The sequence below is a fragment of the Anguilla anguilla genome, chromosome 5 (assembly GCF_013347855.1).
Source record: "Anguilla anguilla isolate fAngAng1 chromosome 5, fAngAng1.pri, whole genome shotgun sequence".
Lineage (NCBI taxonomy): Eukaryota > Metazoa > Chordata > Actinopteri > Anguilliformes > Anguillidae > Anguilla > Anguilla anguilla.
Window position 1 is genome coordinate 58,814,163 of NC_049205.1, and position 26,374 is coordinate 58,840,536.

The 26,374-nt window shown below is 51.0% G+C and overlaps 1 protein-coding gene across 1 annotated transcript in view; it reads left to right on the forward strand.

Annotated features, from left to right (window-relative positions):
* LOC118228251 (neural-cadherin-like) overlaps window positions 1-26,374 on the forward strand; it is a 186,992-nt gene that overhangs the window by 95,678 nt on the left and 64,940 nt on the right. Inside the window, exons 13-20 of the mRNA XM_035419621.1 lie at window positions 1,423-1,672; window positions 3,085-3,212; window positions 10,972-11,158; window positions 12,578-12,721; window positions 15,491-15,774; window positions 17,569-19,204; window positions 20,086-20,179; window positions 22,279-22,463. Of these exons, the coding sequence (XP_035275512.1) occupies window positions 1,423-1,672; window positions 3,085-3,212; window positions 10,972-11,158; window positions 12,578-12,721; window positions 15,491-15,774; window positions 17,569-19,204; window positions 20,086-20,179; window positions 22,279-22,463 (2,908 nt within the window). The remainder of the gene's footprint in view (window positions 1-1,422; window positions 1,673-3,084; window positions 3,213-10,971; window positions 11,159-12,577; window positions 12,722-15,490; window positions 15,775-17,568; window positions 19,205-20,085; window positions 20,180-22,278; window positions 22,464-26,374) is intronic.

A 26,374-nucleotide genomic window follows, 5' to 3' on the forward strand; every position in this document is an offset into this window, starting at 1 on the left:
TGCCTCACTGCTGTAATGTGTTCCTGCGATGTGGGGGCGTGCACACCATCACAGGGGGCGGGCACATCAGCACGGGGGGCGTGCACACCATCACAGGGGGCGTGCACACCATCACAGGGGGCGTGCACACCATCACAGGGGGCGTGCACATCAGCACGGGGGGCGTGCACATCAGGAAGGGCCATGCACATTAGGGCGGGGGGCGTGCACATTGAGATAAGGGCATGCACTTCAGGACAGGAGTGTGCACATCAGCATGAGGCCGTGCACATCAGGGCGGGGGGCGTGCACATCAGGGAAGGGCGTGCACATCAGGGCAGGGGCATGCACATCAGGGCGGGGGGCGTGCACATCAGGACAGGGGCATGCACATCAGGACAGGGGCGTGCACATCAGGGCGGGGGGCGTGCACATCAGGGCGGGGGGCGTGCACACCAGCACAGGGGTGTGCACATCTGCACAGGCATCCTGTGTAGCGCGCACAGCCACAGTGCAGCCGTTGCCCTGTGCTGTAGGACTGTGTTGGCTCAGGTTGGGACACAGGTCGCTTTTGCACTGCGAGGAGGGAAAACATTCACATTAAAAAAAAAAAAAAAAACATTTTTAAACCCAAAAACCGGCTCACTTGGGTTTTGTTTTATGTTTTATAATTCCTGTTGTCTGTTCCATTCATTATTAATTCTAGCCTGTCATTGTTTTGCCTGGCGTGTTTTCTGCTCAATTGTGAAATTACTGGAACGCTGGGGAACTCAGATAGGTTACCGCTTCTCCGTGCGCTCATTCAAACAACTGCTTATTTACTCGAGGACAGTTAATTTATTTGCGAGCCACCTGCCAGGAACGTTTCTCCCCGCCTCAGCGGGGGGGCCTGCTTGGAACAAGGAAAACATTCTAATACAGCCGGGGTTCGGTTCTCTGCGTTATCTCTCTCTCTGCCGAGGGGGAACGCATCCGTGATCTTCCCCCCTCTCTCTTCTGCGTACTACAAATTGGGCTCGCGTTGCGGAAAATGGGAAAGGACATCTCTGTCATTTCCCCTTCCCCCCCTTTCCAGATAGATACTGTCTCTGTGTCTGTGTCTCTGTTTTTTTTTTGTTTTTGTTTTTAAGTGCTTAATCACAATCATATTCTGCGACTCCCGCACTTCCTGTGTTTTAATTTGTTCGCCCGAGCCTGTTTTCGTTTCTCGTATCACTGCCTATTTGCAACCACTTTACGTTTAATCTGTAATTATCTGTGAAATTATCAACAAAAAAAAATAAAAATAAAACATTTGTTTGTATTGCTGTGTTTTGACCTCTCGGGCCAGACCGTTACTGTAAAAGCAAAATTTTTCCCACTCAGCTTGTTACCTGGTTACGGAATAATTATGTAGGACGAATAAATAAATAAATCCCGTTTGATTTTTTGGACATCCCCCAGACCATCAAGGCGATCTCCCTGCTGGGTGACCCACGGGTGACCTACAACCTGGAGGACGGGATGGTGCCGGAAACCAACATGCCGGTGCGCTTCTACCTGACGCCCAACCGCGAGGACGGCTCCGCCTCCGTCCTGGTGGCCGAGCCGCTGGACTACGAGGCCACCCGGAACTTCGTGCTGAGGGTGCGGGCGCAGAACGTGGCCGCCGTGCCCCTGGCGGCCTTCACCACGGTCTACGTCAACGTCACGGGTACGCCGTGCCCCCCCCCCCCGAAATCGGTCCAGGGCTAGGTCTCCCTCCCTCCCTCCCACAGGGCTATAAAGCGGACAAGACATTTCCATTAGACGAGTACTGTCGCTATGTCTCACTCCACCCGGTTAACACAGGCTCAGATAGGAACAAAAAGGCTTACCTCACTTTAACTGCAGAATGTGTATCACAAGCACCACGGAAGTGGTTTTTCTTAGCGGGCTGAGTGCTTTCTCTCCCCGCTCTCAAGAGTCCTCTGCACGTACCTGTTCCTTCCCATTGTTAATCCTTCTGCAAACCCCCACCCCCCCCCCCCCCCAGCCCACCACCCACCTGTTATTGGGTTAGCTCCATTACCCGCCCCCACCCCCCACCCCCGTACACTCTCCTGACCAATCGAAGGTGCCGTCTCAACCCGCCTGACCGTCCGTCCAGGCGCCGTCTCTCAAGAGAGAAGTCGACCCTCGCGGGTGTGTGTGAATGGCGGTGTCCTGTCCGCGGCGCGCTAACCGCTCCTCATCGCCCACGCGTATCTTTTATTAACGGAGTGCTCTCTGTCTCTCTCTCTCGCTCTTGCTCTCTCGCTCCGCTCGGCGTGGGGGGGCGGGTGAATAACGGACTTTTATAATTCACGAAGCCGCACGCCACGCCTCGTCGCTGTTTCTCGCACGGCCATTATCGCACGCCGCCGCCGCCGCCACCGCCGATTCACCTGGAATGCGCCGTCGTTTTTCGCGGGTTCACCTGAACCCCTTTGACATAAGGCTGTCATAACACTGTCATACGCATGACATAACAGCTGTCACGGGATGGCAAAACAGATGATGTCAGGTGAAGTCACATGACATAAAACCGGCTTACTTTGATTGGTAAACGCTTTGGCAGATGCTTGCTGTCATAACATTTGCCGATAGACGTATGACAGTTTTACGTCATTTGACATTAACTGACATCATGTTATGCCATCTTGTGATAGCTGTTATGTCCATCTCTCCTGTGTGTATGACAGTGTCATATCAGTAAGTCTTACCTTCTTTCACTGAGGAATTTTAGTGCAGCAGGAATGAAAAATAATACGGTTACAGCACAAGCATTCAGATGTACTCAGGCATCACACGCGTGTGTGTACATAAGCACAGAGTTCGACGTGTTTCCTTGTACGTGGAAACGAGCTGTTTTGCTAACTCAGTCTGTGCGTCGATGCCACCTGTGGCTGACATTTTCATTTTTTGTGTATTAACTGAATGAAGTACATAGCTAAACGAAACGCGTGTTCTCCAGGTGCAGGTATAAGGTGTGTATTTAACAGCAAGTCCTTTTACCGGGTGATAACACGTACATTAATGAAAGAGTGAAGAAAAAAAAAAGTGTGGGAACGTTTTTTTTTTCTTTTCTTTCTTTTTTTCTCGCAGACGTGAACGACAACGTGCCGTTCTTCACCTCCTCCGTCTACGAGGCCTCGGTGACGGAGGGGGCGGAGGCCGGGACCTTCGTGCTCCAGGTGTCCGCCAACGACCTGGACCTGGGGCTGAACGGGAAGGTGAGCGCGCTGGCTCACAGGTGTGGGTGTGTGATATAAAATGGTGAATATGAGTGCAAAGTGCGAACTGTCAGCTGTAATTTAAAGCCATTTACATCCATATTGGGTGATCTGAGTAGGAATTACAGCCCTTTTATACATAGTCCCCCCAAATCCCATCCAAAACAACAAAAAATAGCATTTAACTGTCTGATTACTGTTCATTAAAAGCCATTTCTAAATAACCGTTGCCCTGTTGTAATAGTTTGGGTCACAAACATTATTTCGTAAGTTCACTATTTTAAAAGGGTGAATCCAGTGACTGGCCTACTGGTGGTCAGTGATTTACTCCAGTGAGGACAAATGGGTGAGTTACTGTGTTTTTGTGTGGGTGTAGCCATTGCCCAGTTCTGTGGGTGTGGCCAGAGGGGTAGGGGTTCACTAGTATCCAGACTCTACCGTTGTATGGGAAAAGCTAATGCCTGGCCTGAAGCCACAGCAGCTCAAAAAACTGTGCGTTTGTGTACGCTAACCTTACACTAACATTACACGGAATACAAACGCAACTCAGTAATCTCCTGCTGCATGCCCCAGAAGTGAAAAATCACCGGTCCACGTAGGCATCATGTGTGTTAATGCTGATGAAATGCACTGTAACTCTCACTATTTTATGTAACGCTTATGACTTCTAAGGGTTTTTTTTTTATAAATACGTGTAATTGGAATGGAATTAGATGAGCGTGGTATATTCCGAGTCACAAACAGGGTATTTCATGTAGGCGTGGATTCTGTGCGTTTGTCTCTTTGTTTGTGGCACAACATTTGAAGAAGGCAAAGTGAGATGACTGAAATGGCCAGATGAAGATGAACGTTTGGTCCAGTCCAGTGACTGAAGGACAGGGCTGCCCTCACTGGTTCCTGAAGATCTACCGTCCTGGAGGTTTTCATTTCAACCCTTAGTTTGGCACGCCTGATTCTACTGATTAGCAACTCAGCGAGATCTCCAGCTGTCGAATGAGGTGTGCTTTGTTAGGGTTGCAGTGAGAACCTAGGGGAAGGTAGATCTCCAGCTGTTGGATGAGGTGTGCTTTGTTAGGGTTGCAGTGAGAACCTAGGGGAAGGTAGATCTCCAGCTGTTGAATGAGGTGTGCTTTGTTAGGGTTGCAGTGAGAACCTGGGGGAAGGTAGATCTCCAGCTGTTGGATGAGGTGTGCTTTGTTAGGGTTGCAGTGAGAACCTAGGAGAAGGTAGATCTCCAGCTGTTGAATGAGGTGTGCTTTGTTAGGGTTGCAGTGAGAACCTAGGGGAAGGTAGGTCTCCAGCTGTTGAATGAGGTGTGCTTTGTTAGGGTTGCAGTGAAAACCTAGGGGAAGGTAGATCTCCAGCTGTTGAATGAGGTGTGCTTTGTTAGGGTTGCAGTGAGAACCTAGGGGAAGGTAGATCTTCAGCTGTTGAATGAGGTGTGCTTTGTTAGGGTTGCAGTGAGAACCTAGGGGAAGGTAGATCTCCAGCTGTTGAATGAGGTGTGCTTTGTTAGGGTTGCAGTGAAAACCTAGGGGAAGGTAGATCTCCAGCTGTTGAATGAGGTGTGCTTTGTTAGGGTTGCAGTGAGAACCTAGGGGAAGGTAGATCTTCAGCTGTTGAATGAGGTGTGCTTTGTTAGGGTTGCAGTGAGAACCTAGGGGAAGGTAGATCTTCAGCTGTTGAATGAGGTGTGCTTTGTTAGGGTTGCAGTGAGAACCTAGGGGAAGTTAGATCTTCAGCTGTTGAATGAGGTGTGCTTTGTTAGGGTTGCAGTGAGAACCTAGGGGAAGTTAGATCTCCAGCTGTTGAATGAGGTGTGCTTTGTTAGGGTTGGAGTAAAAACCTACAGGACGGTAGATCTCCAGCTGTTGAATGAGGTGTGCTTTGTTAGGGTTGGAGTAAAAACCTACAGGACGGTAGATCTCCAGCTGTTGAATGAGGTGTTCTTTGTTAGGGTTGCAGTGAAAACCTCGGGGAAGGTAGATCTCCAGCTGTTGAATGAGGTGTGCTTTGTTAGGGTTGCAGTGAGAACCTGGGGGAAGGTAGATCTCTAGCTGTTGAATGAGGTGTGCTTCGTTAGGGTTGCAGTGAGAACCTAGGGGAAGGTAGATCTCCAGCTGTTGAATGAGGTGTGCTTTGTTAGGGTTGCAGTGAGAACCTAGGGGAAGGTAGATCTCCAGCTGTTGAATGAGGTGTGCTTTGTTAGGGTTGCAGTGAAAACGTAGGGGAAGGTAGATCTCCAGATGTCGAATGAGGTGTGCTTTGTTAGGGTTGCAGTGAAAACCTGGGGGAAGGTAGATCTCCAGCTGTTGAATGAGGTGTTCTTTGTTAGGGTTGCAGTGAAAACCTCGGGGAAGGTAGATCTCCAGCTGTCGAATGAGGTGTGCTTTGTTAGGGTTGCAGTGAAAACCTAGGGGAAGGTAGATCTCCAGCTGTTGAATGAGGTGTGCTTTGTTAGGGTTGCAGTGAGAACCTAGGGGAAGGTAGATCTCCAGCTGTCGAATGAGGTGTGCTTTGTTAGGGTTGCAGTGAGAACCTAGGGGAAGGTAGATCTCCAGATGTCGAATGAGGTGTGCTTTGTTAGGGTTGCAGTGAGAACCTAGGGGAAGGTAGATCTCCAGATGTCGAATGAGGTGTGCTTTGTTAGGGTTGCAGTGAGAACCTAGGGAAGGTAGATCTCCAGATGTCGAATGAGGTGTGCTTTGTTAGGGTTGCAGTGAGAACCTAGGGGAAGGTAGATCTCCAGCTGTTGAATGAGGTGTGCTTTGTTAGGGTTGCAGTGAGAACCTAGGGGAAGGTAGATCTCCAGATGTCGAATGAGGTGTGCTTTGTTAGGGTTGCAGTGAAAACCTGGGGGAAGGTAGATCTTCAGCTGTTGACTGAGGTGTGCTTCGTTAGGGTTGCAGTGAAAACCTAGGGGAAGGTAGATCTCCAGATGTTGACTGAGGTGTGCTTCGTTAGGGTTGCAGTGAAAACCTCGGGGAAGGTAGATCTCCAGCTGTCGAATGAGGTGTGCTTTGTTAGGGTTGCAGTGAAAACCTAGGGGAAGGTAGATCTCCAGCTGTTGAATGAGGTGTGCTTTGTTAGGGTTGCAGTGAGAACCTAGGGGAAGGTAGATCTTCAGCTGTCGAATGAGGTGTGCTTTGTTAGGGTTGCAGTGAGAACCTAGGGGAAGGTAGATCTCCAGATGTCGAATGAGGTGTGCTTTGTTAGGGTTGCAGTGAGAACCTAGGGGAAGGTAGATCTCCAGCTGTTGAATGAGGTGTGCTTTGTTAGGGTTGCAGTGAAAACCTAGGGGAAGGTAGATCTCCAGATGTCGAATGAGGTGTGCTTTGTTAGGGTTGCAGTGAGAACCTAGGGGAAGGTAGATCTCCAGCTGTTGAATGAGGTGTGCTTTGTTAGGGTTGCAGTGAGAACCTAGGGGAAGGTAGATCTCCAGATGTCGAATGAGGTGTGCTTTGTTAGGGTTGCAGTGAAAACCTGGGGGAAGGTAGATCTTCAGCTGTTGACTGAGGTGTGCTTCGTTAGGGTTGCAGTGAAAACCTAGGGGAAGGTAGATCTCCAGATGTCGAATGAGGTGTGCTTTGTTAGGGTTGCAGTGAAAACCTAGGGGAAGGTAGATCTCCAGCTGTTGAATGAGGTGTGCTTTGTTAGGGTTGCAGTGAGAACCTAGGGGAAGGTAGATCTTCAGCTGTCGAATGAGGTGTGCTTTGTTAGGGTTGCAGTGAGAACCTAGGGGAAGGTAGATCTCCAGATGTCGAATGAGGTGTGCTTTGTTAGGGTTGCAGTGAGAACCTAGGGGAAGGTAGATCTCCAGCTGTTGAATGAGGTGTGCTTTGTTAGGGTTGCAGTGAAAACCTAGGGGAAGGTAGATCTCCAGATGTCGAATGAGGTGTGCTTTGTTAGGGTTGCAGTGAGAACCTAGGGGAAGGTAGATCTCCAGCTGTTGAATGAGGTGTGCTTTGTTAGGGTTGCAGTGAGAACCTAGGGGAAGGTAGATCTCCAGATGTCGAATGAGGTGTGCTTTGTTAGGGTTGCAGTGAAAACCTGGGGGAAGGTAGATCTTCAGCTGTTGACTGAGGTGTGCTTCGTTAGGGTTGCAGTGAAAACCTAGGGGAAGGTAGATCTCCAGATGTTGACTGAGGTGTGCTTCGTTAGGGTTGCAGTGAAAACCTCGGGGAAGGTAGATCTCCAGCTGTCGAATGAGGTGTGCTTTGTTAGGGTTGCAGTGAAAACCTAGGGGAAGGTAGATCTCCAGCTGTTGAATGAGGTGTGCTTTGTTAGGGTTGCAGTGAGAACCTAGGGGAAGGTAGATCTTCAGCTGTCGAATGAGGTGTGCTTTGTTAGGGTTGCAGTGAAAACCTAGGGGAAGGTAGATCTCCAGATGTCGAATGAGGTGTGCTTTGTTAGGGTTGCAGTGAGAACCTAGGGGAAGGTAGATCTCCAGCTGTTGAATGAGGTGTGCTTTGTTAGGGTTGCAGTGAAAACCTAGGGGAAGGTAGATCTCCAGATGTCGAATGAGGTGTGCTTTGTTAGGGTTGCAGTGAGAACCTAGGGGAAGGTAGATCTCCAGCTGTTGAATGAGGTGTGCTTTGTTAGGGTTGCAGTGAGAACCTAGGGGAAGGTAGATCTCCAGATGTCGAATGAGGTGTGCTTTGTTAGGGTTGCAGTGAAAACCTGGGGGAAGGTAGATCTTCAGCTGTTGACTGAGGTGTGCTTCGTTAGGGTTGCAGTGAAAACCTAGGGGAAGGTAGATCTCCAGATGTTGAATGAGGTGTGCTTCGTTAGGGTTGCAGTGAAAACCTAGGGGAAGGTAGATCTCCAGATGTCGAATGAGGTGTGTTTTGTTAGGGTTGCAGTGAAAACCTAGGGGAAGGTAGATCTCCAGCTGTTGAATGAGGTGTGCTTTGTTAGGGTTGCAGTGAAAACCTAGGGGAAGATAGATCTCCAGCTGTTGAATGAGGTGTGCTTCGTTAGGGTTGCAGTGAAAACCTAGGGGAAGGTAGATCTCCAGCTGTTGAATGAGGTGTGCTTTGTTAGGGTTGCAGTGAGAACCTAGGAGAAGGTAGATCTCCAGATGTTGAATGAGGTGTGCTTTGTTAGGGTTGCAGTGAGAACCTGGGGGAAGGTAGATCTCCAGATGTTGAATGAGGTGTGCTTTGTTAGGGTTGCAGTGAGAACCTGGGGGAAGGTAGATCTCCAGATGTTGAATGAGGTGTGCTTTGTTAGGGTTGCAGTGAGAACCTAGGGGAAGGTAGATCTCCAGCTGTTGAATGAGGTGTGCTTTGTTAGGGTTGCAGTGAGAACCTAGGGGAAGGTAGATCTCCAGCTGTTGAATGAGGTGTGCTTTGTTAGGGTTGCAGTGAGAACCTAGGGGAAGGTAGATCTCCAGATGTCGAATGAGGTGTGCTTTGTTAGGGTTGCAGTGAGAACCTAGGGGAAGGTAGATCTCCAGCTGTTGAATGAGGTGTGCTTCGTTAGGGTTGCAGTGAAAACCTAGGGGAAGGTAGATCTCCAGCTGTTGAATGAGGTGTGCTTCGTTAGGGTTGCAGTGAAAACCTAGGGGAAGGTAGATCTCCAGCTGTTGAATGAGGTGTGCTTTGTTAGGGTTGCAGTGAGAACCTGGGGGAAGGTAGATCTCCAGCTGTTGAATGAGGTGTGCTTCGTTAGGGTTGCAGTGAGAACCTAACCTCGGGGGAAGGCAGATCTCCAGGAACTGGGGGTTTGGTAGCTCTGATGTAGGAACACACGGGCTTTGTGTTTGAATGGAACCATTTCAGAGGAAATACATTGGTGTTTTTTTTTTATGTGTAAGCTGTTATTGTTTTGACTATATGATGTGCGTATGGATTTTAGGAGTTGTGTTTGTAAAATGCCACATGTCAGGAACGTGGCATGTTTAATGTTGTAAAGCAGTGCGAGGAGATTTCTCTGTGTGTAGACCTTGGCTATGTGATGGCGTGTACTTCTTTGCAAAAACTTCTCTTCAGTTGCCACACAATCTTCCACTTGCAGTGGAACAACGTGACCTTTCAAAGTTTTTTTGTTTAAAAAAAGAAAAAAAAAATCCATCTCTCCTGTTACAGCATGCCCCTTTGAAATATACTCTTTTATTTCTTACAGCTGGTAAAATACCTCTTATTCCATGTATTTTGTATATCAGTGTGCTTGAGGTTATTCAGAAGCAGTCTAGACATTCCCTTTTCCGCTAATTTGAATGTTGAGTGCTCTTTTATTGATTGAGATTGTGGGGGGTCTTTTTTTTTTTTTTGCTTCTTCTGGAAGTCAGCAGATGTTCGAATCGGAGAGTCCCAACACCCTACCGTTTAAATCCCGTCCTTGCGTGACGCTCGACAGCGTGGATTGAGATCTCATTAAAGTCGACGGACCGTACGCTTGGAGCACACGTGACACGTAAACAATGGGAATGATGAATGCGAAAACGATAATGTTGATTAAAGCGGAGTCGTTTAAGTGCTCCAGAACACATTTGGTCCCTGTTTGAATGGTGTGAACTCTGAGAGCACTGGAGTTTGATTTTGGCACTGAGGTTTTTATGTTGCCGTGGAGACGAGCAGGAAGTATATTTCATCGCCTCTGGGCCCGCTCCCAGTTACCGATGCCAAATGTGTGTTTGTTTCTCGGTTTATTTATTTATTTATTTATTTGTGAATTTCAGTAACTTCTCGCAGAAGCCGTTAATTTAACTAATAACTGGCACGTTAATTAGACGTGGTCCTGGGTTTGAGTTCACGGCCTTGCCCTGCTGTCTCAGTGAGGGAGTGGGTCTGCTCGTCACAGGTCTGTCCCCGCCTGGTCTGACACATACTGTACATCGGTCCTGGGTTCGAAGAACGTGTGAAATGTCACTCACTTGCCTTGACCTGTAATCTCCATCCAATACAAAACATGATTTTCTCCCATGCTGTCATGCACTCGCCTTCCTTCACTCTCAAACACTTAAGTTTCTGAAGTAGCACTTAAGTGACACTTTAGCTGTACAGTTCTTTACCTGTGTAGGCTACAGGTCTTTACCTTGGCATGAGGGTGTGGTACCAGTCTGTACAGTTCTTTACCTGTGTAGGCTACAGGTGTTTACCTTGGCACGAGGGTGTGGTACCAGTCTGTACAGTTCTTTACCTGCGTAGGCTACAGGTGTTTACCTTGGCATGAGGGTGTGGTACCAGTCTGTACAGTTCTTTACCTGTGTGGGCTACAGGTGTTTACCTTGGCATGAGGGTGTGGTTGCCAGTCTTTAGTTGTCCTGGTATGGGACTTCACGGAGAGCCTGAAGATGCAGCCTGTATCAGAGACGTCATAGTGATGGGCTAGCATAAAGAGCGTGCTAATTAGCGTCTTCACCAAGCAACTATGACTCTCTGCCATGCACAGAGTGTAATTAAATATATGCACAAAATATACAAAAATAAAAAACTTTAGCTGTTGACATTAAGTTGAATATCTGAGGTGAGAAGGTTTCGTGTTTAATTAAAGAAAAACTAAAAATACAGTACCTATGTGGAATTAATGGTATGCTGAAGTACACTATTTCATACTTCAGAATGCTTGTAGTATAGTTATAGTTTATATTGAGTATGACATGGGTATGAGTTCTTTTACTGGATGTTATGAATGATATGTATCAGCATAGTATCCTGAACCCAGGATCCCCAACTCTTCTGTCCTGTCCTTGCCTCACCTCCCACCCCCGCTCCCCCCCCCCCCCCCCCCCCCCCCCCCCCCCCCCCCCCCGTAGATATCCTACTCCCTGCTGAAGGATCGCAGTGGGGATTACCAGTACTTCCGCATCGACCCGGAGCTGGGGGCCGTCTACACCGAGGCCGTGTTCGACCGGGAGACCAAGGGCTCCTACCTGCTGGAGGTGAAGTCCGTGGACGGGTGGGAGTCGGCTCGGCCGGGGAAGAACGGGCAGCCCAACTCCGGTGAGCCCCCCCCCCCCCCCCCCCGCACCCTGTTGGCTGAACCCTGGGGAGACGCGTAGGGAGGGCCCCTAAAAGCGTCCAGTCCGTACCAAACCCGAAAGGGGTGGCACCATTTGCCTGTTGTGTGAGAAAGGGTTCTAAATGATTTGCGAAAAACATTTGCCTGACTCATACTCGGGGGTGTGGGACGGGGGAGGGGGAGGGGGACCTTTGCTTCAGGGAGAGGTTTTTTTTTTTTTTTTTTTTTAAAATCAGGCTGTGTTTTTTTTTTTTTTTTCTTCCAAAAAATCCATTTGAGGGTTATTTATTTTTTATTTTAAGTTCTCCAGACGGAGCAATTTGCTCAGCTCCCGTCGATGAATTTCGGGCCGATGTGTTTTGCATACGGCGTTGTCGCGGCGTACGAAGAATGCTTTTTAGACTACTTCATCTGTTGTGGTATTTCGACGGCGCAAATACTGTTCAAATATTAAAAGGTGAGGGTGGGGGGGGGGGGGGGGGGGAAGAAAAATACATTTCGCACAGCAGTGGAAGGTTTTATAAATGTTAGATGAAGGTGCATAAAGAGGCCGAGCGGGTACTTCAGAGAGATTAAACAACTTCTCTGCGATTGGCTCCTTCTGCTGAGCGATTGCAGGGAGCCTCAGAACTGCTTTCTGCCGTTTCTCCCTTTTGCGAGGGCGCCCTCCTGTCTGAAAGGGCATTCGGGGCAGGAATAAAGCTCGCGGTGAAGCAGGGGAAACGGGCGCAAACTTAAACTTCGGCTTTTTAAAAAGAGAAAAAAAAACATCTTCACTTCAGGCTCTGGTCTTTCAGAGAAAAGGCTCGAGGTGTGTGTTCGTCGTACGCCGTGGCGACATTTCCGCTCTTTCTGTGATCGAGAAAAATGAACAAGCGTCGATAACAAAGAGGAGAAAAATGCGGTCAGGTGAGCCGCAGTCTGCCCGTGAACCTGTTACCGTGGAGGCTTTGAGAGTTTTAATTTCCGTTTTTGCACAAAAGGGATCAAAGAGTGGAAAGGAAAAAAAAGTTTGGGGTTATTGCGTTTCTCCTACGGGGCGACATTATCCCCAGTGTTAAAATGGTAAACTTTCTCCACATCCCGCTTAAATAATTGATCTCAACTGGAGGAGCGTATTGCAAATGATGTTCTTTTTCTGATGCTCGTATCACGCGCGGCATATTTGATCGAGACAGGCCTTCGCCCCGAGCCCAAGGGGGGGGGTCTCATTCAGAGCTGCCTGCTGACGGCTTCAAGAAACAACAAAAAAAAAAAAAACGGGGAAGAGACAGAATAACAGAGAGAAAAGGGGGGGAGGAGAGAGAGAGAGAGAGAGAGGGTAAAAAAGAACAGTGACAGAATAAGATCAGCCGTTTTTTTTTTTTTTTTTTAAATCTCCGGCTTTATCGCTTCCGCAGACACGGCGTACGTGCGCGTTTTCATCAGCGACGTGAACGACAACAAGCCCGTCTTCGCCCAGAGCGTCTACGAGGTGAGCGTGGACGAGGACGCCGACGTGGGCTTCGCCGTCGTCACTGTCAGCGCTAACGACGGGGATGAAGGTACGTGGCGGAGAGAGAGAGAGAGCGAGAGAAGAGAGAGAGAGAGAGAGAAGAGAGAGAGAGAGAGAGAGAGACGGAGCCGCGAATGTTTGTCACCGACATTTCTGTTTTCTCCTTTTTTTTGAAAAAGAAAAAACAAAAACATATTTTTAGAAAAGCTTGGGGGGTGGGGGAGAAGTGGGGTGGGGGGGGGGGGTATAGGGTGACAGCTGCTCTTGTTTGATCAGACCCTGATTCCCCTGAGGTACAGACGAGGTTGGATCTATGCTCTGCCATTTCCCTGTAGATTTCACACGGGGGTTTTGTGAGAACAGAAGCTTTTTTTTTTTCCCTTTTTTCCCCGTACGCCTGCAGTCCCTGAACGCGAAGCTTGTACCCGCGACGCGATGCTAAGTGCCTAGCGGAGGCAGCCAGCGAGGCCCAAGGCTTTTGGTGCAGCCTTCTTGGCCGGCGGTTCGAGATTGTAAACTCTAAATCAGGGCGGCGGCTCCCAAGGCCAGACAGCTCAGTGTTTTTAAAAGGCAAAGATTGATTTGTGCGCCGTGCTCTTGTCACTTCCTGTTACCACACACCTCTCTCTCTGTGGAAAGTGAAGGGGTGTTAACCCTGGTGTCCTGGCCACCTTCCCAGTCTTCCTCTGCCTGGGTCTGGCCGCTCAGTCCCCCACTGCAGATGGTTCACTACTCAATCCTGCCTGGATTCTCCGTGTTGTCACTGCAGTGAGAGGAACAAGCTAACAGCTGCGGTCTTAACCTGAGGTGACCGCGCAACGGAGCGGAATCTTGGATTGTTGTCCGTATTCCGGAACGAGAGTGTGGAATGCGAGGTGCGAGTTTTTCGCACGGGCCTAGATGGGGGCTGCTCTTGTGTGTGTCTCTGTTTGGGGGTGGGGTTGGAGGGGGGGGGGTGGTAGACCGGCGGACCCACGAGCCCCCCCCCCCCACCCGCTCTTTCCCGCCGTTCACGCCGTTCCCGCCGCGCACAAGCTAGCTTGCCAAGGCCATAAATCCCTCTCAGCTCGATCACCTCCACTCACACTGCAGAACAATGAGCCTCTAACGGCTGGGATAGTTGTACTGTTACATCAGCCATTTATCATGTCTGAGACAGAGAGGGAGACGGAGACAGAGAGAGGGAGAGAGAGAAAGAGAGAGAGGGAGGGAGGTAGAGAGAGAGACAGAGAAGGAGAGAGAGAGAGAGAGAGGGAGAGAGAGAAAGAGAGAGAGGGAGGGAGAGAGGTAGAGAGAGAGAGACAGAGGGAGGTAGAGGAGAGAGAGGGAGGGAGGGGGGAAGGAGAGAGAGGGAGGGAGGGGGGAAGGAGATAGAGAGAGAGAGAGAGAGACGATGGGGGAAGCCAGGATGTCTCTGGAGTCTTGTACCCCTTGATGAATGGGGTGCACGGGGGTAGAAACCCTCCATCATCTGAACAGAAGCGTTAGCATGCGCAGCAGCCTCACTTAGCCTGGTTCCATAATCCACACAGGCTGAGGGGATCAGTCAAACCTCAAGAGTTTATCAGAGCCTGGAACTCCAATCTGCTAAATTTTCATTCTGATAGCGGAGAATGTACCCCTCCAACCAACCCCCGGTTCCCCAGCTGAATATTTAATGCGGGGGCTCGGAAACAGCGATAATTATGTTACATGTCTGATTGCAACGTTCCTCACCCCCCTGATACCCACCGTTTGGGAATTTGTTTTATTTCATTCTTTTTTTGGAGAATTGTTTGATGAGTAACACAGTTGAATTCGGAATTTTTCCTGTAATTACTGGAATGAACAAAACTGTTAAAGGGTGAATGAGATTTCCCCGTTTATCTTTTTTTTTTTTGTCACACTGCAGTGAATTTCTATCAAGGGATGTCTTTTCCTTAAACAAAGCAAGTGTAATAAGTTCCCACAGTCTTTTTATTATACCTCAGATCTTTGATTGAAGTCCAGATTTTTTATATTTTTTTTATAGGGAATGCTACGTACGAATGCGTAATTTCACATCCAAACGAATGTCTTTTTAATGGTACTCGCGGGAATGGATGGCGCAGGTTGTATGTAAAAATAGCCCACTTTAGCGTTGTTGCTCTTGAGAAGCAGAGCCGCGGATGCCTGTGTGGTGGAGCTGCCTGTCTGAGGGTCTGAGCCATGGCTGAAGCTGGATTCTTCCTGCGCTCTCTGAAGCACAGCCGGTCTTGAGAACCGCAGATAAAATAAAAGCTGCGCGAGATGAGGGCACAATGAATCTAAATGTCAAGTGCTGTACTTGAGTAGGAAAGGGAAAAAAACACGCCTCGCTCTCGCTTGTCCTTCGTAGCTTGGGCCGCGGTGGGCCTACGGACACCGCGGTCGGCGAAATCTGGGGTTGGCCGGTCCTGCTGTTTCCAGCTCCCCAAGATACGGACGGGTTGAGTGGTTCTAGTTCTAGCCCCCCAAGATCTAGGGTTGAGTGGTTCTAGTTCTAGCCCCCCAAGATCTAGGGTTGAGTGGTTCTAGTTCTAGCCCCCCAAGATCTAGGGTTGAGTGGTTCGAATTCTAGCCTCCCAGGATCTAGGGTTGAGTGGTTTGTCTGTTATCTGGCGTTTTGGGACCAGACTTGAGTGGTTCTTCTAGTTCTGGTCCTCCAAGAGGTCACCAGGAGGTCATGCATTCAAGACCTAAAGAATCGCTCACAGCTCAGGGCAACACATCTGTAGTACAAGCGCACGACAGGTCGCGCGTGCGTTTATAGCGGCTGTTAATCCTGGCGCATTTTTTTAATGCGGGCGCCGCACTGCAGGTGCCAACGCCAAGCTGCGCTACCAGATCACCTCGGGCAACACGGGCGGGGCGTTCGACGTGGAGCCCGAGGTGGGCACCATCTTCCTGGCGCAGCGTCTGGACCACGAGCGGGTGAAGTGGTACCGCCTGCGGGTGCTGGCCTCGGACGGGAAGTGGGAGGACTACGCCGCCGTGGTGGTCAACGTGGCCAACAAGAACGACGAGACGCCCGTCTTCTCCGTCAACGAGTACTACGGCAGCGTGACCGAGGAGCTGGACGGCTCACCCGTCTTTGTGCTGCAGGTGAGCCTCTGTCTGTGTGTCTGCGTCGCACTTCCTGTCCCCCCCCCCCGTCTGTCTGTGCGTCGCACTTCCTGTCCCCCCGTCTGTGTCTGTCTGTGCGTCACACTTCCTGTTCCCCCGTCTTTGGGCTACAGGTGAGTCTCTGTGCGTCATACTTCCTGTCCCCCCATCTGTCTGTGCGTCACACTTCCTGTCCCCCCGTCTGTCTGTGCGTCACACTTCCTGTCCCCCCGTCTGTCTGTGCGTCACACTTCCTGTCCCCCTGTCTGTCTGTGCGTCGCACTTCCTGTTCCCCCCGGCTGTCTGTGCGTCGCACTTCCTGTCCCCTCGTCTGTGTCTGTCTGTGCGTCACACTTCCTGTCCCCCCGTCTTCGTGCTACAGGTGAGTCTCTATCTGTCGGTAGCACTTCCTTTTTGTTTGTGTTTGTGTTTGTGCCCGAGTTCTAATAACCGGAGGACTACAACGGACAGTAACAGTCGGGGTTATGTTATTTCAGCCGGTAAAAAAAAACAAAACGATTAATTCATAAAACTTTTCTGTGTCAAACATTAGAACAGTAATGAAGGTAAATGGCCCCTGAACGAGAGTCAAGCGATAGCACAACCTGCATTGCACACGCGCTCTCTGGTCCTCTCCGGTGTGGAATGCGATTCATTCGCGATTAATGTTTTTATTATTAACGGGATAATTGGGGCGCTACACTGGAAATATTTCATTCCTGCAGAACGTTCCGGCTTGCTCGTGCGTCTGCTGGATCTGACACAAATTGAAATGTTGAGTTAATTAGGTTTGTAATTTGTAATTAGCGAAGTGGAGAAAGTTTTAATTGAACCTGGCGTATCATCGATTCATTTTGTCCTCCCCTTTCTTTGTCATTTCTTTGGCAGCCCCAGAATATTTATATCCAGGAGGTTCTAACCACATTCGTCAATGTTTTACAATACTTTTATTGTATTCTGAAATATTGTGGAGCAGTGTGCAGTAAAAATAAATAAATAATAATAAATAAATAATAATCAGAACTAAATCATAACAAAAACCCAACTAGTGTCCGGACTGAGCTAGCTGATCCAACTTTTTCTTTTGTATACAAAAGTTTTGTTTTATGCGTTTTGCAGTCAGTCTTCACAGTTATAATGCTGAATTACAGACCTAGCTGAAGGTTGAGATTTAGAAATATAAAGCTAATATATATGTATTTTAAGCTAAAAAAAAATATTTGATACCATTTTCTTTTATCTTACTGGGTTATTAAAAAGGGAGTATTTAAGCAGACCTGCTATGTTTGTAGTTAACGAAGTTAACGAGAATAACATCGAGGTTCATAAACACGTTGCAGCTTTTTGAAATTAAACTTTCAGCAATTCCACCAGGGTCAAGAGAAAGGAGGAAAGTTGGACCGCGTTCAGTCTGTAAATTCGTAGTTCGTCTCACCTGTTATTTTTAAACTCACGCCTCTGTGATTTACCGAACGCAACAGGGAACTGATGAAATGTAAAAGCCGCGATATATCTTCACCTCCGCGTGCAAGTAACATGGGAGATGAATTAATATCATATATTTGACAGGAGTGGGGTTTTAATAATAATAATATAGCGATCATTTAAAGGTCAGCGCGGAAAGTTTTTAACGCTTGCCGAGCGCGTTCTCGGCTGTTGGGAGAAGACGCGAAGCACCCCTAGCCAACGGAACGGCTCCAAGCCGGCGTTGTTCGATAACGAAACGCTTCTCAAGCGCGGGTGGAATACTCCCGCCGTTGAAAAGCTCGTCCGCCATTCCGTTTGATCCGCCAGGTGACGGCAACTGACCCGGACAAAGACGCGGACCAGGAGTCCCTGCGGTACTCCCTGCACGGCCAGGGCGCGGAGAGCGAGTTCGTCATCGACGAGGTGACGGGCAAGATCTACGCGCAGAGGACGCTGGACCGCGAGGAGCGGGCCGTCTGGCGCTTCGTGGTGCTGGCCACGGACGAGGCCGGCGAGGGCCTGACGGGCTTCACCGACGTCATCATCAACGTGTGGGACATCAACGACAACGCGCCCGTCTTCACCTGCATGCCGGACGGCTGCGAGGGCCACGTGCCGGAGAACTCGCCGCCGGACACCTCGGTCATGGAGATGACCGCCACCGACCTGGACGACCCCACCGTGGGGCAGAACGCCGTGCTCACCTACAGGATCGTGGGAAACGCGCGGGGGGGCGTGGCCGGGGGCGTGGCCGGCGGAGGGGCGGAGCAGTTCAGCATCAACGCCAGCACGGGCACCATCAGCGTGGCGCAGGCCGGGCTGGACCGGGAGCGGGCGGAGACCTACCTGCTGGTGGTGGAGGCCAAGGACGGCGGCGGGATGGCGGGCACGGGCACCGCCACCGTCCGGGTGACGGACGTGAACGACCACGCGCCGCGCTTCGCGGCGGGGCCCTGCGGCGCCCGCGTGTCGGAGAGCAGCGAGCCCGACGCCGCCGTGCTGGAGCTGTCGGCCGCCGACGCCGACGCGGGCGAGAACGCCCAGCTGACCTTCAGCATCGTGGGCGGCGACCCCGAGCAGAAGTTCTACGTGGTGAGCCACCGGCAGGACCGGCGCGCCACCGTGCGGCTGAAGAAGCGGCTGGACTACGAGCGCCCCGGCGACCAGCGCTTCAACCTGACGGTGAAGGTGGAGGACCTGGACTTCTCCAGCCTGACGCACTGCCTCGTGCAGGTGGAGGACCACAACGACCACGCGCCCGTCTTCGTGCCCCACCTCCACGCCCCGCCGCCCTTCCGCGAGGACGTGCCCGTGGGCACCAGCGTGGTCCGGCTGGCGGCCAGCGACGCCGACTCGGGCCCCAACCGGGAGATCGCGTACAGCATCGCCGCGGAGACGGACCCGCGCGGCCTGTTCGCGGTGGACGAGGCGGGCCTGGTGACCGTGGCCCGGCCGCTGGACCGGGAGGCGGCGGCGGCGCACAGCCTGGTCGTCCTGGCGACGGACCGGGGGAGCCCACCGCAGACGGGCAGCGCCACGGTGCAGCTGGCGCTGCTGGACGTCAACGACAACGGGCCGGAGTTCGAGGCGGCCTACCGGCCCGTGGTGTGGGAGAACACGCCCGGCCCCCAGGTGGTGTGGCTCAACCAGACCTCCGCCCTCCTGCACGCGGTGGACCGGGACACGCCCGAAAACGGGCCGCCCTTCTCCTTCTCCCTGCCCGCCGAGCTGCGGCACAGCCGCGACTTCCACCTGCAGGACAACGGCAACGGCACCGCCACCGTGACCGCGCTGCGCGCCTTCGACCGCGAGCGGCAGAGGGAGTTCCGCCTGCCCGTGGTCATGCGCGACAGCGGCCGCCCCAGCCGGACCGTCACCGGCACGCTCACCGTCACCATCGGCGACAAGAACGACCACGCCCACCAGGCCGGGGAGAAGAACGTCTACGTCAACAGTCACAGAGGTGAGCCATCCCCCCCAACCCCCCCCCCCCCCCCCCACACACCCGTTTTTTTTAGGCGTCCATAAAAATGCCTTTTAAAGATGTTCCTTTACTCGTGAGTACAGTAGTTGTGTGAGGCAGGAGTCGTCTTCGCTGAATTGCGGCAGAGCTGAGAGCTTCTGAGGTAATTGGGGAAAATGGCGCAGATTTACTTTGCTGAAAGATGTTTTGGTTGAATGGCGCAGATGCTTGGAAGATGTTTCCTAGTGGGTTCGCGGGCTCTAAAAGCTCGGTTGAAAGTGGGACTTTTATCTCAACGTTCTCTCTTTGAGTGCTGATCTAAACTTGGAACTGAAAACAAACAGGCGGCGTGCTTTCAGTGGCAATGCAAGGCATCGTAAAAAACCCCAAAATCATCAGTTCTCACCGTCAGTGACTCACTGTAGTGGAGAGCAAAGCATCTTGATTGGTTCAAACAAGTCTTTGACTGACAGTGTGCTGTGAGTCAGCCCAGTATGAATCCTCAGTGTCGTCTCAGCACTACCCAGCATTCCTGCCTCATTGGGCTGGATTCAGTCACCGAGCAAAATAAATAATTGAGGGCAGCCATTCAAAAGACGTGGGGAAATAATACTGCGTTTAAGGTGGTAAAATGTTTGGTGTAAACATCACGGTGCGATGCCCACGAGGGGGAGACTTTTAAAGCTTTTAAAGAGTTTTTCCGAGTTAGCGGGAGGCCCCAGTAGTAGCGGGAGGACCCAGTAATAGCGGGAGGACCCAGTAATAGCGGGAGGACCCAGTAATGGCGGTACTCTTGGCGTCTGTCCGTACTCAGGAAACGAAGGAGGAGCGTGGAGTTAATCCAGGCTGTGACGTTTTTCCCCCCTTCTCTCCCCGAGCAGGGGTGATGGCCACCACGGTCCTGGGGAAGGTGTACGCCCCCGACCCCGACGACTGGGACAACAAGACGTACGTCTTCGAGGGACACGTGCCCAAGTAAGAGCGCTTTCGCCCCCCTCCCCCCCCGCGGGACCGCTGTTCCCAGAAGCAGCCGATCGCACTCATACTGTATAGCAGTGCTCTGTATGAACCCAGTGCACTGGCCGTGGCATGCTTTGTCATGGGTAATTGGCACACCCGAAAACCAAAGGTTGCCCCCCCCGACACCTGTGCTCAGCAAAAAGCTGGAATCTGCACATCTAGAGGGGTGGAAATCCAGGTTAACAGATGTTTTGCCAAAAACGGACTTGATTAACCCAAATATAGCTCAGGTTTTACCCAGAGCGTGGCTACTTCCTAGTCAGCTATAAAACTTTTCAATTTTCAAATGCAGCTGGGCTTTCCCTTGAATGCCTAGGTGGCTTTTCACTGTCTTTCCACTACGTTTTCACCACAGAAATGTTCATTGAGCACCACACAAATCCGGTACATGCAGATTCTGCCATCGGTATTGTCTCCTCAGTGAACGGGGGAAGCATCAGCTCTGCCACCTCAGTGATGCATGGCAGCCATTTTGCACCTGAATGTTCTTCCTTCGCATTAAGCGGGGCGTGATGGGGGGGGGGGGGGGGGGGGATTATCGAGCCAATTGAAACGCCCATTACAAGCTGTGACACAGATCCCTGGGAAGCAGTATGCCTGTGATTAGTTTCCTTGGCTCGGGGACCTTGGTCTTCAGCTCAAAGCGCTTAATGGCGTCTCTGGTCGTGTGAAGTGTGCGAGGGAAGGAAACGAGGGGCTGCGGGTTCGAAGCCCGCGGCCGACCCACACGCAGCGCTCTCGCGAAAATAAAAAACCGTCCCCGGGGCGACAGGCGCACCGTCGGTGCTCCTCACCTGAACGGAGCGCAGATTTCCTTTTTTAAAATACGAGAGAGAGAGAGAGAGCACAAAAAAGGGCCCCCTCTACGTGAGCCTGGGCCATTGATGTCAGGTTCCCCTCCGAACACCGCAAGCGTCGCGGAGCGCTGGAGCTCGAAGGCTCAGACGACAGAAAAGGAATCTGTTCCTTTTTTTTTCTCCTCTGGCGAGCAACTCACAGGAGCACCCCCCCCACCCCCACCCCCCCTCCCCCGCCCGCATTCAAAGCAAGCAGCGAAAGTCCTCGTGTTACTTATTTATCTATCGGTTTATTTATTTATTTCGCGTTTAATCTGCGCGGTTTATTAGCAGGGTTTCTCCGCCCTGATCTCCTCTCGCTCGTCGCCGCCGTCGCACCCCGGGGGAGAGGGGGGCTTATTTATATCTCCCCTCACGTTTACACCCTTTTTAACGCCGCCGAATCATCACAGGCCCGAAAGGGAAAAGGGAAGGAGGAGAAAAAACCTGGAGGTATAAATATCCGCTTTTATTTTGGGATCCTCGCCAGGCATTTTTTTTTTTTTTGGCCGCCGCGGTAACAAGACGGTTTAGCATTCTAAACGTTCGGGGGCGCAGAGTGCACTCTGGGAAATGGAGTCTTTGTTGCTGAGGGGGGGTTTGGTTTGTTTGTGGCGGCAGGGGCAGGGGTAGCGGTTAAGGACCCCGGGGCTTGTCGCGGCGGGGTGCTGCGGGCTCGATTCCCAGTCTGGGACTGTGCCGCCGCCGCCGCCGCCGTCGCGCCCTTGAGAAAGGCACTGAGCCCGGGGCGCTCCGGCCGTATAAATGGATTGTATGTAAAAATGTAATCTGTGTGAGGCGTGGCGGATAAGAGCGCCGCTCAATGCCGAGATATATCGTACTGCAGTGCCGGGGAGGGTGTGGTGACCTTGTTTACCCCTCCCTCCCTCTCCCTCCCTCTCCCTCTCTCTTTCTCTCTCTCAAACCCTCTTCCTCCCTCCCGCTCTCCCTTGCCAACCATCCCTCCCTCTCTGCCGAACCCTCCTTCTGTTGAACCCTCTTTCACAAATCTTCCCTCCTTCTCTCTCCCTCCCTCTCCTTCTCTCTTGAACCCTCTCTCAAATCTTCCCTCCATCCCTCCATCTCTCTTAAACCCTCTCTCAAACCATCCCTCCTTCTCTCTCTCAAATCTTCCCTCTCTCTCTCTCCCTCCCTCCCCCTCATTTCTCCCTTCCTCCCTCCATCCCTCCCTCCCTCCCTCCCTCTCCCCTTGCGCAGCTACTTTGTCCTGAACGGGAGGACTGGCTTCCTGATCATCAAGGAGAACACCCCGACGGGAAGCTACGAGTTCAAGGTGCGCGTGTCAGACGGGGTGTGGCCAGACGTGGTTTCCGGGGTGACCGTGCACGTTAAAGAGCTGCCGGACGAGGCCATCTACAACTCAGCCTCGATACGCGTGGCAGGTACCAAAGCAGAAAATAAATACATCTCTTATTTTATTTATTAATTCATTTAGTTATGTGTGTCTGTGTGTGTGCGTGTACTGTATGTGTTCACAATTTATGCATCATCACACATCTATTAAGCTATCTTTCTGTCTGTCTATCTGTCTATCATCATCATCTATCTACTACAGTACAACAGTACTGTTCTACATTACATGCCAGACGTATCTGGACACCCCTTGGTCTGGGGCTATGCTTGCATGGTTTGGGCTGTTTGCCCAGTTTATCTATCTATCCATCATCTATGTATGTTGGTCTACCGTTAGTCAACCATTTTGATTTGTCTATCCATGGTGTCATTCTCACCAATGATAAACTGTGGTACCGGCTCACAACAACTCCTGTGGGTACTGTGCTTGAGATGAGATTGTTTCGTCTCTTTTGTGGACAAAGCCATGCTATGTTTCATCATATAAAACCAGGGCCATCGTTACATAAAATATATAACGTACTGTGGAGGACATGGAAGATGCAACAATATTTTGATTGCTAATTTGAAACGTGCAGTTCATGAATCGGTAAGTGAAGCGTGCTCCTGTTTTTAATGTTAATATTATTGTCGTGTTCGCTGTTGACTTTGTGTTTTATGGCATGTCTCCCTCGTAAAAAAAAAAAAGAGAATTTGATCTCGGTGGGGTTCTCCTGGTAAAAAAATAAAGGATAAAAACAATAAATAAGCAAAATAAATGTGAGTGACTCTCGTCAAACCGCGGTCCCTGACATAAAAATAGATTACCGGGAATCATTTCGCTCCTGTGTGATATAAATTCGCTGTTTATTCCGGGCAGTCGCCTCGCTGTGGATGGCTCATGTCGCTGGGAAAATGCGACGGCTAAACCCCCCCAAAAAAGCGGGGTGGGGTTAGAGTCCGTTTTTTCGGGCCCTGTTCGATTACCGCCGGCCCCATTAAGACCCCGCTCAGGCGCACTACGGGGGGGCCTGGCGTCCGGGCCCGGGACCCGACAGCGAGCAATTACCAACACTGGGGTCGCTTTATTATCAGTCACTTTAAGCACCTATCGCTATATTTATGAGAAAGAAAATAAAAAAAATATCCTAAAACTGGCCCGTTCCACCCCCCCCCCCCCCCCCATCAGGAAAGGGAGCCCTATTTCCTGGCAGTCCTCTAATATCACTTTTCACTGTTGGGGAGTTAAGCTGAGAGAGCGGCGGGTAATATGATGGCCATCGAGCATTCTTCTGAGGTTTCGGCAGTTTTGGAGTTCAAGGTCCACTTTCCCAGTGAGTTATTTCTTAATCGAGTAGCCGCTAAAGGTACCGGTGGCATTGCCTTATTTAAAAAATAAATAGCTGCAGGGCCCCTGTGCTATCCCATCAGCCCCCCCCCCCCCGCCCCCTCCCTGTTATACCGCCATCCCCGCCCACCGCCAGCAGTTCCTCACGCACGGGCGTTCCTCCTTCCTAGGGCGTCATAGCTCAGGAGGTAAGACCGATTGTCTGGCAGTCGGAGGGTTGCCGGTTCAAACCCCGCCCTGGGCATGTCGAAGTGTCCTTGAGCAAGACACCTAACCCCTAACCTCTAACTGCTCTGGCGAATGAGAGGCATCAATTGTAAAGCGCTTTGGATAAAAGCGCTATATAAATGCAGTCCATTTACCATTTACCTCCCACAGGAAACCGCAGTGTTTCTGCTGCTCTGTATCGCCCCCTGCTGTCCGCCACGCCGCAGCTCTCAAAACACAAATACGGACACGAAAAACTAATTTACGATTTAAAAACCTCGTCATTCCAGCTTTGCCAGAGAAAAAAACAAAAAAAAAAACAATAAATAAGGGATGTGCCCCCCCGCCCGCTGTCGCTGGCGGTAAATAAATCTTCCTCGTTTGCCTCTACCAGACTTCTAAGCGCGAGAGATAAGTGTCTCCACTTTGATGCCGCTGATCAGAAAGCGGCAGGGGAGGAAGAGGAGGCCCCCGTTTCCCCGGTTCACTGTTCTTCATCAAAGGAACGTTCGCCGTTCCCTGCGCAGTTTTAAAAGATGAGACTCGTGAATACGGGGAGGCGCTTTCGCTTTAACAGGCTGGCGGTTCAGCTTCGCGGGGGCCATTTGTCGAGAGGAGAAAAAAAGAAAAGAAACGGCCAGACTATTACGTTTATATTGATATTTTATAAAGATGTAATGCACTGCGGTTTTATGAAATAATAAAGTTTTATTTTAAGTCGGGCGCCATCATTATTTACACATGCAAGTTTTTTTACGACCTCTCTTTTTTTACGACCCCCCCCGCCCCCCCGCTTATCGGCAGCTGTAGCCTTGGCTTGGTAATTGCCGATATTGGGCGGGAGCACCGTGCCGCGCGCTTCTGCTGCGTCGACCCCCCCCCCAGGCGGCTAAACCCACAGCGCTTATACCCGCACCCCGCTGCCCACGACCCAGGGCTCCCCGGGTTCGGTTCTGTGACCCGCAGCGTGTGGGGCCCCCCCCGGTCCCTACTCCAGCCCATAATAACCCGTTTCCGGCCTCTCACAAGCCGCTTGCACAGAGTTTAAAAAGTCATTGGAAATTAGCCAAACCTGGATCCTGAGTAAATTTAAATGGCGGGTGGGGCGTTCTCAATTAGCTTAGTTAATCACAGGATTAGTTGTCACAAAGGCCAGCGCACAGAAGGGTCCGCAGGACTGCGATTGGCCGGCCCAGCCCAAAGCATTAGCCATTGTGACTCTGTCCACGGGACCTCTTTCACAACATTAGTACCGAACGCAACTCTTGAAGATAGGAAAAAAAAGGCGGGAAAAAAAAAAAGATGTACTCACGGTATTATTGTCAGTCTTCTTGACATTTGAAATCTCATTTTGATGACAAATCTCGAAGGCAGAGAGGACACATAAGTCTGTTGAGTTGTGCTGTGCGGAGATTTAAGAGAGGGTGTGTTTTTATTTTTTTTCTCCTCCTCTCACGAGTGAGGAAGATTGATTGTGAGGCTGTGAAAGCTGTGAGCTTGTGGAGCGAGCGAGAGGAGTCGTTAACACCCCAGAGCAGGGTTACCTTCGCCTGAAAGCTTCGGCGCCGGGGCTGGGGGGGGGGGGTAATCACAAAATAAACACCGAAAGTTTTGACCGAGCTAAAACACCTGGCTGATTCTGCATGATTTTAAAAATGTATTATTATTATTATTTTTTTTTAATTGTGATTTTTGATACTAGGTGTCAGGGGGTTGGAGATGGAGGGGGGGGGGGGGAGAGAAGGGGAAAATGCCTCTTGTGTTGGGATAATCAAGTAAGAGCGGCAACATCAATTTGCATTCCCACAGGCCGCGGTTATGAGATCAATAAAAAGAAATTGAAAAATGATTCGTCGGGGGAAGGAGATTTAACACTGTGGCGGCGGCATCAACACCAGCCCGGCTCTAACTCAACGCCCTGTCAGATCGGAGACCTCATTATCTTCCCTTCCTGCTTCTTTTCCACCTCCTCCTACCTTTCAACCCCCCCCCCCCCCCCCTCCGGGCTGTGAAAAGTGTTAACACCCGTCTGCGCAGGTCGAGTCCCTGAGCTGCAGGTGTGCTTGCTCTTAAAACCGTTTGTCTCTCCGTTTGGCCCGTTGGAGTTTGGGTGCTCTGCTCGGTGCGGGGGGGGGTGAGCGGTGGGCGGGCGCTGCCCCAGCGGTGCCAGTCGACTCAGACCGGGACGTCCCGTCAGTAAAGGGGTGGAAATACACCTGCTGGAGCCACTGCCGGGGCGGGTCCATCGCCTGTCCCGTTTGAAAGTTCCCTGTTAAACGTAATGGGGTGGACTTCCCTCCTTTTGATCCAGTGCTAAGCTCTCATACCTGCGTCCTCCTACCAGACAATTAAGGGCTCCAGGCTTCTTCTTTGTTTTTTTTAAAACAAATGACACACAACTACATA